Source organism: Arachis hypogaea, chromosome 6 (assembly GCF_003086295.3).
Source record: "Arachis hypogaea cultivar Tifrunner chromosome 6, arahy.Tifrunner.gnm2.J5K5, whole genome shotgun sequence".
NCBI classification, from domain to species: Eukaryota; Viridiplantae; Streptophyta; class Magnoliopsida; order Fabales; family Fabaceae; genus Arachis; species Arachis hypogaea.
Window position 1 is genome coordinate 1,774,393 of NC_092041.1, and position 8,773 is coordinate 1,783,165.

Genomic DNA, 8,773 nt, shown 5'->3' on the forward strand with positions numbered 1-8,773 from the left:
ATTTATTTTTAATGTGTATTATACGGATAGTTATTTTCGATGTAAATATAACATGATTAGTTTTTATAATATCTCATTTTACAAATTAAAACACTAAAATAATTATTTATAAATAGGGTAAAGTATATTTTTTGTCCTTAAAATTTGACAAAAGTTTCAAAAATATCCCTAAGTTTTATTTTGTTTCAATTTTGTCCCAAAATTTTTTTATTTGCATCAAATATACCCATGACGACTAATTATTCAAAAAATTTAAGATCGATTCAACAACAATTTCATAAGAACAACCCCTCAACACAAGCAAATTAAGCATAATTTTCATGCATTATTGTTATATTGGTCTTAAATTTTTTGAAAATTTAGCCTTCGAAGGTATATTTGATACAAATCGAAAACTTTTGGGACAAAATTGAAACAAAATAAAACTTAGGGGTATTTTTAAAACTTTTGCCAAATTTCGGAGATAAAAAGTATATTTTACCCTTATAAATATCTGTCTTTTTATATAGGATAATACTACATATTCATATTTTTTTATTAACCAAATCCAATCAAATTTGTCTAAAACAACAAAAATCAGTTATAACTAATATTATTTTAAATTTTATTGTTTAACTTGGTTAGACTTAGTTCATAAAAAGACTTGAATGTGTAGTATTTCTTTTACATATATATAAGTAAATACTTATTTAGAAATTTACTTTTTATATAATTAGAAGTCAATTCTTATTGAGATTCATAATTGAAAAAATTCTTTCAATTAATGTAATTGTTACAGAAAAAAATAAAACTAATATAAAAAAAGATAAATAACACTTTTTCGAGTTGATTTATAAAAAAAAAAAACAAATTTCATTTAAATTGAGAATTGATCATTCTAATGATATCTAATATGAATTTTTTTAATTGACTATGAAGTACTAAAAATTGAATAAAAAATTATTGTGTGGTCAAATTTAATAATTAAGTGGGGACAAATAAATATTATTATCATATACTACTCAAAAAAATTTTAAATCGTAGTGGGGGCGATTGCCCCCACACTCATGTACATACATCCGTCCCTGAATTTATTTGCCTCCAATTGAACCCCAAGGGTTAAAATGAAAAGTAGAATACAGAAATTTTATTTTTGTTATAGTATTTGTAGACTCAGTAACATTATGAGTCCTTGTTTAAATATATTTCTGTCTTTGGATTCTGAATGTACATAGATTTTTTTCCTCTTCATGTAAATGGAATAAGGGTTTGGCTACCGATTTTCACGAAAAATTGGTTGCTAAATTGGCCGCTATTTCTATAATTTTTTGTAGTGATATATCAATTAATTTAAAAAAATATAATTTGCCAAATTATGTGTGTAATTTGTATTAAAAAAATTGTTATAAAATAAATATTATGCTTTTATAACTAAAAAAATGAAAAATGTTACAAAATCAAGTTATATTTTGCAACAGAATTTTGTGATAGGGAAAATTATATTGTTACAAAAAATATCTCATTGGATAAAATTTGTTATCATTTTTGCAACATATTTTAGTTTTTGTATTAAAAATTTTGGTTACAAAATATTATTTTATATTGTAACAGTTTCATTTTTTGTTACAAAAATCTTTTGTAACGGGACATACTGCGACAATCTTTTTTTGTTACAAATTTGTTTTTTTGTTACAAATTTCTTTGGTTTTAAAATTCAGATTTTTCGTCACAATTTTTTTTGTTACAACTACTACTTTTTCCTGTAGTACCAGACCGGTTTCAGTGTAATCCTGAGAAGAATACATTTAAGTAGATTCAATAAACACTAAAAAAAAAATAAAAAATACAAATATATGATCATGCATGAGTTGCATGTCAATTATAAAGTGAAAATCGCAACTAACAGTAGGGCAATGAAGTCATCAGAAGGCGATCTTCCCATCATCAGTTCAAGGTTTATGCATGGATGGCAATGGTGCAGTTAAGAGAATGATGATCAACACTTGCACGTTAAAGTTAGGTGAATTCAGTAGCTATGGTGATCAGATTGTTAACCACCTAATGAAACTGTGACAAGACAAAAATCATCTACTCTTGATTTCTTCCTCATAGTGATTTGAATTAGTCACTAAAAGCAAAGGTTACAACAGCACGCACCTTAGAATTACTTGAGTGAGATTGCATTACAATAAGTAACAAAAGGTAGGAGTGCAAGTTAACGACTCACCCCTGCTCTTTATATATGCAACTTCTTTACACTTACATTGTGGTCTATACTCTATACATCCACTGAATCTAGCTGCGACGACGCACATGGAATCAAGTGCAAACAATCATCTTAAACCCAAAGAAGAAGACAGCTTGAGTCTTGCCATGGAAATGCTGGGTATGAATGTGGTTCCACTGGCGGTGAAGGCGCCATGCTCTCTGCAAAGGAAATTGCGTCTCAGATTGGGAGCAAAAACCCAGAAGCACCTCAAATGCTGGATCGCCTTCTTAGGTTGTTGGCAAGTCACTCTCTCCTTCGTTGCTCTGTTTCCCAACAAGATCATAGTCACTCCAAGACCAACCTTGGCTTTGCTTCTCGACAATGTCTTCTACCAAAGCTGGTCGCACTTTTCTCTCTGTTAACTTTAAAATGAATGAATAAACAAATTGCTATCAGGAAGGAAGTGAAAGGAGCAATTATGGAAGGTGGAATTCCATTCAACAGGGCTTATGGCATGCATGCCTTTGAGTATCCAGGCGTAGATCAAAGATTCAATGAGGTGTTCAACATCAAAACTCTGGTGGACGTTGGTGGTGGTTTTGGGGTGAATCTTCATTTGATCACTTCCAAATATTCGCATGTAAAGGCTATTATTAATTTTGACTTGCCTCAACATGCTCCTCTCTATGCTGGTAAAATATCTGCAATTACTCAATTTATATTATGTGCATTCATAGAAACTCTTACGATGGCCAACTATTGTATTGGGAAGGAATTAATGAATTGAATATTGAACTTGGTTCAATTTGTAATTTCTCTCCTTAATTCGAAGATGGAGTACTTGCATTGGTTTGCCACGTCTCTTCTCTCCGGGTTATGGAGATCTTCAAGTAGATTACTACTGTTGTCAAATGTTGGCAGATTACCAATACTTTTCCTTATATAAATACAATTAAGTAAAGCATCAATTTTCTAGAAGTGGATTATTAATTTACATAAATGGTTACATTTATTGTTCGTGCTAACTTAGAGATTACATTCCATTGGAATAAAATGAGTATGGTTTACATGTTCACCAACACAAGGACAAGGCTACAACATCGAACTCTTTTCCGTGAAGAAGATTTCTTAATCTTTTAGTAGCTGCTGCCTATTATTTCCTTGTATGTTTCTTTTACTTTGCGTATGAAAGCGTCCCTGTGATTGAGGAAGACAATAACTAACCATGTTAATCAACTGAACCACCCTCTGTTACTGTAAAATTGTAGTTTAGGCAAGAGGAGTTTTGGTTTACCTGTCTGGCTTGAAAACTAGGTTCTTATATGCAAACCACTGCAAAGAGGAACACGTAGGGAAACAGAATATGAATTAATAAATACATACATACATACATACATACATACATAATACATGTTCCTACGAGTAAAATTTGATGGAGTTACCCCAGTGTAGCCAATGCCTACGACCTCAAGAAGCCCCGGAATTAAAGGAAGCCTATCAATTGCCTGTTTGATTATGAAAGCAAATGGTTACTACTTACTACTACAGCCAGAAAAGAAGAGAGTCATAATGTAATGTAATGGAAAATGAACATACTGAGATGACCCCAGTGGAGCCCCAGAGTGCAACGCCACCAAATACGGCTATTGAGCTCACTGCATATTTGTCTTCAACTTTGTCCCACTGCAAAAACAAATCAAATCAAATTCAACTTGAAAACACGCATTAATTAATTCCTTATTTATTTGAAAGATCCTTACAGCTTCTTGAAGAGTCTTGACGAATTCAGGCAGCTCAGCCACCTCAACTGAGGCAACATCTGTTGCTACCGCAGACGGCGGAGCCTCTCCGGTGGTAGCCATGGCCATAACATTGCGAGCGAGCTTGCGACCTGGACTCAAGTCACCGTAAAAGATTAATTAATTAAAGCAAAAGTCTAGAAGCCAGCAATTTTATTAAATTCTGGACATGTAATTAACAAAAGAAAAGTGAGTAACCTCACACTATTAGATGAAATCTCACCCTATTAAAAATATTATTGATGATTACTTAATAACTACAAATCATAAAAGTTGCTGTCCCTAACACTCCTCTTAATTAAATTAATTATTTAATAGTGAAGTGTGAAGGGTGTTGGGATGACTTACAAAAAGCAGTGGCCTTGGAAGTACGAAGGGGAAGCGTGGGAAGGGTCACACTTTGTGGGGAAGAAGTTGAGGAATGCTTTGGAGCCTTGGCATCAACAAGTGTTGATGAAGACGATATAGTGAGAGTGGAGGAAGAGGTTGAAGCCATTGCTAACTGCTACCGCTACTGAACCGTACTGTTGATGTGTTTGTTATGGGAGAGGGTCAGATATTGCCACTGGTTCAAGTGCAGCGCCACTCGTTTCTCTTAATCTGGATAAACCAATGCTGACATGGCTGTAAGATAGGCCTTTTATGGATACAAGCTTTATGCTTGCCATTTTCGACACTACAAGACAAATAATGAACAAGCCCCAATTGCCAGTAAACACATGCAAGGGCCGTAGCCCATAGAATATGGCAAGCCCAGCCCAAACTGCTCATGTTACTGTAAAAATTAAAGAGAAATACCTAAATCAATTTTAAGAAATTTTTTATTGAATAATCAAATTCTTAACAAATTTTAATTTTTAGTTGTTTCCCTCCTTAAAAAAATTTAAATTATTTAAAAAAATGCATGTTACTAAGGTTGTCGTCTGCTCTACTCTACTAGGGTTAGGAGAAATTCTAATTGTGAGTTTATCTTCACTCTTGTGAGTGACTTCAGTCGACCAATAGCAGCACTAACTGCTTCTTAAGGGTGTGATGCACGTGTGGCTGATGAAGAGGAGGAAGTTTTGAGATCTAATGATGAGGACGCTTAGGAGAGTATTGAAAAGTGTAATCGAAGTTTGATTGGGAGATTGCTGGCTGATCGAAAATTTAGTTCCAGAACATTGGAGGGTGCTCTCTGATATGGTGGTAGCCAGAAGGCTTTAGGGTGCTTGATCATCGAAAAAATGTATTTCAATTCTTCAGCAGCGAGGTTGATATGCTAAGAGTGGAAAAAGAAGGACCATAGCTGTTTAAGAACTATATACTACATCTCAAATGCGGGAGGAGAGATTGCTTGATTGATGAGAAAGAATTTTTCCACATTTCGATACGGATCCAGCTATGGGACTTATTGGAACAATATAAAAGTAAAGGGATTGGTAAGAGGATAGGAGGATCTTTAGAGAAAGTTATGGACGTGGATCTGTTTAGGATGAGAGAAAAGGAATATCGCATTGTTAAAATACTGGTACAATTTGATAGAATCTACGGCTGAGCCAGTAAAGGCAGATGGCGGACGATGCGCTTGGTGAATGAGTAGACGGGTTGCACTGTTGGAGATTTCGACCACGACGATCACTGACGGCGAGCTCGGGAAGACGTAGTGACGCATTGATTGTTGAATGACGAAGCACCGCGAATAACCGGACGAAGACACGGTGGCCCTAAACGCAATGGACGGCGACGCACTCCTTACGACGATGGGGAGACCTAGGGTTGTGTTTTGGCCTTTTGGGGAATGAGAGTTGAGAGTTGAGAGGAGGAATGGTTCCTTGACTTTCTTTTTATCCCTGAATGCAAAACAACGTTTTATTATAGTCGATCAGGTTTTGATTAGATTCGTCCAACTGATTCTCAACCGGTTCAACAGTTTGCAAACGATTTTGAAATTAATTATTTTTGACAATAGACTAAATTATATTAGTATTCAATTTACGGTTGGATCGGTCGATTGATTGAATCGGTTCAATCGACTGATCGGTCTAGTTTTCAAAACCATGCACAGGATAGCAAAACTTTTGTCTCTATTTTTTCAAACTCAATACACGTAGACAAACACCCTAATCACATCTGTCACCAACCAAATTTTCCAAAAATAAATAAATAATAAGATAGCCTATGCAACATTCGAGTACACATTTGTTTTTTATCTTTTGTGCTCACATGACACTGGCATGTGCAAACAATAAACGGTTGCCCTGTGTTTCCCGTTTCCCAGCCATTTCTGCCATCTCTTTTTCAAGCGAAGAACCGCCATCATCAGTTAATGTCTTAATGAAGTCAATATCTTATCAACTGCCTCTGCAATTTCATTTGCTGACCCTAACTTGCTGTCTTCTTCAATCTGCATAATATTATTATATTATTAATTAATAAATACAGGGAACTAGGGAAGCTAGCTAGCTAGTTTCTGTTGGTAATTAGCTAGGTTGCAAAGTCAGAAGAAGACTAGGCTTCATTGACTTGATTCCACTTTGGAGAAGAGAGAAAAATGAATTGAAAAAGTAATACCTTGAGACTGAAAGAATAGAGAACTGAAGAATCTGAGGATGTGATGTTGAGATGAAGAATAGGGAGCCTTAGGTTCTCCAATGCAACGATTGCATTTATCAATAGCCCTGCTCTCTTCTCGCACTGAATTCTCAAGTTGACATGGCTTTGAATCACACTCACCTCAATGCCTCCCACCTTTGACCTTCTCTCAGCCTTAGCCTCATTGCCACCACTTGCTTCTTCTTTCCCACCATCCTCTTCTTCCTTGTTTCTCATCCTTCTTTGGGCCTCAAGGGATTCAACTAACTGCTCCAATTCCTTCACAAAGTCTATTGCACCCCCTATGATTGATGCATGGTCACCCTATAAATGAAAGTCACTAGCAGCTTAGCTAAAGGTTGGAACTTTTACATGTTGAGAGCAAAAGAATTGATTTTGAACGTACCCTTTGAATATAGGAAGGGTGCATGAGAGACTTTAGAACACTGAGATGCTCATTCATTTGGCGCCGCCTATTGCGTTCCACAGCAATGTGGGTCATGCGCTGGTTCTCAACCTCTTCCTTGTCCTTGTCTTTACTTTCTCTTCCTCTCTTCCTCTTCCTCACCCGTTCCTGATGATGATGTTTCGATAACCTGGTAGCAGCATCACTGCCTGAACGTGTGTACTGTTCAAATTCATTGATTTCGGATTCCAATGTGGGTATGTAGGGCGTCCCTTCCCATGGTTTCTTAAGATGCTGCGGGGATTCCACGCTTTGAAGCATCTGAAGGAATGGCATGTTACCCTCCAAGCTTGATATCAAAGTTTGTTCTTCATGTTCATCCTCCTTGACTTTGAAGTTACTCTCTCTATGGACAAAACCTTGTTCCAAGCAACTCACTTCTAGGTGCTCACCAAACAACTGCAGTAATAATTTAGAAAAGAAAAAGAATTAGAGAAGAAAGAAATAAAGAATATATAATGGGGGTGGGTGGAGTCTGAATCTCAATGAGGGACGAAAATAGAATGGGGACAGAGAGAGGGCATGTGTTTGAAGGAAATAACAAAAATGCATTTAATGCGGAATAATGGATGGTAAATAGGTAACATACAGAGGAGTCAAGGGGTCCTTGAAGCTGAAGCCTCTCCATCAAATTAAAGCTAAGCAAGAGTATTGATAATAAGTGAGTGGGAGTGGGAATGGAAGGGTGACCAACATTCCGTATAATGCGTGAGTGATGCTAACAAAGGAATGGCATTAAATGTAACCAGACCCCATATGCAACAATGTGTTATTCCATAGCTTTGTGTTCTGATGTAACTATACTAGCAAGGTAGCTCTCTTTAATGTAGATTATGCACTCAAGAATAATAATAATAAATGCTGTACTTGGAGAGAGAAGGGGAGAATTAGAGTGGGGTTAAAAGAGTAAGGACCAAGGGCTGAGGAATGGATGATAAAGGGGAAAGAGGAGAGGGATGTGGTAAGAAATGTAAGGTGGAAAATACCCAAGTGGGTGTGGGATACAATATGTCTGTGTAAACGAATCATCATGAAACTGTAAACTGAGAGAGTTGGTGAGCGTTGCAGTATCAACAGAGAGAGAGAGAGAAAGGTCCCATCCAAACCCAATTATTGGCGGTGGCAGTTTTGTCCAACAGCAAGGACTGGAAGTGGTAGTTGTGGATGAGAGAAACAAAGCTTTGCAAAATGGCTTTCTTTGTATGGATTGATAAAGTGGTGAATTTTGAAGTGAATACAGTAGACAGAAATAAGTTACTCTTCTGTGATCACTTATTTACCCATCGGTGAATTTACAATTTCGACCGCGCATGGACTGTAAAACTCCAAGTACGAAGCAAAGCTCAAGTACAGGGTGCTTCTGAAATAGTCATCTTTCTTTAACGATGCTGTGCTGCACTACTGAGAGGAAGGCACGTGTCATGTGTGAAATCTAGTTTCGAACACACAAACCAAGTCAAAGCTTTGGTTTATAAGGTGTAGGGATGGCAATATGTATCTAGGCGTGGGTATTTAATCCGACCCCATCCGGTCGGGTAGGGTTGCTAATTCGATCTGTAATGGGTAGGATTGGGTATGGTTAGGATTTTCGTGTGAGTCAGGTAGAGTACGGGTTGAGTCTCAATTCTATCCGACTAACTCGCACTTTATATATGTATATGTTATATACTTATATAAAAATATGTTTTAAGTGGATGTTGAATCAAAGACCTCTCACTAAATATAAAAGATCCATCACCACTAAAA

At 36.2% G+C, this 8,773-nt stretch overlaps 3 protein-coding genes across 4 annotated transcripts; 1 reads left to right on the forward strand and 2 right to left on the reverse strand.

The window, feature by feature from the left end:
- The first annotated feature begins 2,292 nt into the window (after positions 1-2,292).
- Positions 2,293-3,082, forward strand: LOC112698013 (anthranilate N-methyltransferase). The gene is made up of 3 exons (XM_025751441.1): positions 2,293-2,588; positions 2,645-2,880; positions 3,021-3,082. The coding sequence occupies exons 1-3, from the start codon at positions 2,293-2,295 to the stop codon at positions 3,080-3,082; spliced, it is 594 nt and encodes a 197-aa protein (XP_025607226.1).
- Positions 3,083-3,156: 74 nt separating this feature from the next.
- Positions 3,157-4,654, reverse strand: LOC112695253 (protein CURVATURE THYLAKOID 1B, chloroplastic). 2 transcript variants are annotated; one of them, XM_025747518.2, is made up of 6 exons: positions 4,336-4,654; positions 3,949-4,079; positions 3,785-3,871; positions 3,631-3,693; positions 3,483-3,520; positions 3,157-3,385 (listed from the first exon to the last, which is right to left on the reverse strand). In XM_025747518.2, exons 1-6 carry the CDS (start codon positions 4,481-4,483, stop codon positions 3,325-3,327), a joined length of 528 nt encoding a protein of 175 aa, XP_025603303.1. In that variant the 5' UTR covers positions 4,484-4,654; the 3' UTR covers positions 3,157-3,324. The 2 variants fall into 2 exon arrangements, with proteins under 2 accessions (XP_025603303.1, XP_072052618.1); XM_072196517.1 differs by lacking the exon at positions 3,483-3,520 and having other exon boundaries at positions 3,157-3,407; positions 3,609-3,693; positions 4,336-4,608.
- Positions 4,655-6,036: 1,382 nt separating this feature from the next.
- On the reverse strand, positions 6,037-8,360 carry LOC112695254 (transcription factor bHLH70). The gene is made up of 4 exons (XM_025747519.3): positions 7,617-8,360; positions 6,968-7,426; positions 6,541-6,885; positions 6,037-6,373 (listed from the first exon to the last, which is right to left on the reverse strand). Exons 1-4 carry the CDS (start codon positions 7,653-7,655, stop codon positions 6,293-6,295), a joined length of 924 nt encoding a protein of 307 aa, XP_025603304.1. The 5' UTR covers positions 7,656-8,360; the 3' UTR covers positions 6,037-6,292.
- Between the last annotated feature and the right edge of the window lie 413 nt (positions 8,361-8,773).

Bases quoted from the DNA above. Each gene is read 5' to 3' on its own strand.
- LOC112695253 (XM_072196517.1), bottom strand. From the start codon at position 4,483: ATGGCTTCAACCTCTTCCTCCACTCTCACTATATCGTCTTCATCAACA. The intron at 3,872-3,948 runs GTAAGGATCTTT...TTGTTTTTGCAG, and splicing joins TCAAGACTCTTCAAGAAGCT to TGGGACAAAGTTGAAGACAA. The intron at 3,408-3,608 runs GTAGGAACATGT...TAACATGGTTAG, and splicing joins AACTCCATCAAATTTTACTC to TTATTGTCTTCCTCAATCAC.
- LOC112698013 (XM_025751441.1), top strand. From the start codon at position 2,293: ATGGAATCAAGTGCAAACAATCATCTTAAACCCAAAGAAGAAGACAGC. The intron at 2,589-2,644 runs GTCGCACTTTTC...AATTGCTATCAG, and splicing joins AATGTCTTCTACCAAAGCTG to GAAGGAAGTGAAAGGAGCAA. The intron at 2,881-3,020 runs GTAAAATATCTG...CTTAATTCGAAG, and splicing joins ACATGCTCCTCTCTATGCTG to ATGGAGTACTTGCATTGGTT.
- LOC112695254 (XM_025747519.3), bottom strand. From the start codon at position 7,655: ATGGAGAGGCTTCAGCTTCAAGGACCCCTTGACTCCTCT. The intron at 6,886-6,967 runs GTACGTTCAAAA...TTTCATTTATAG, and splicing joins ACCCTTCCTATATTCAAAGG to GGTGACCATGCATCAATCAT. The intron at 6,374-6,540 runs GTATTACTTTTT...AATATTATGCAG, and splicing joins TCTATTCTTTCAGTCTCAAG to ATTGAAGAAGACAGCAAGTT.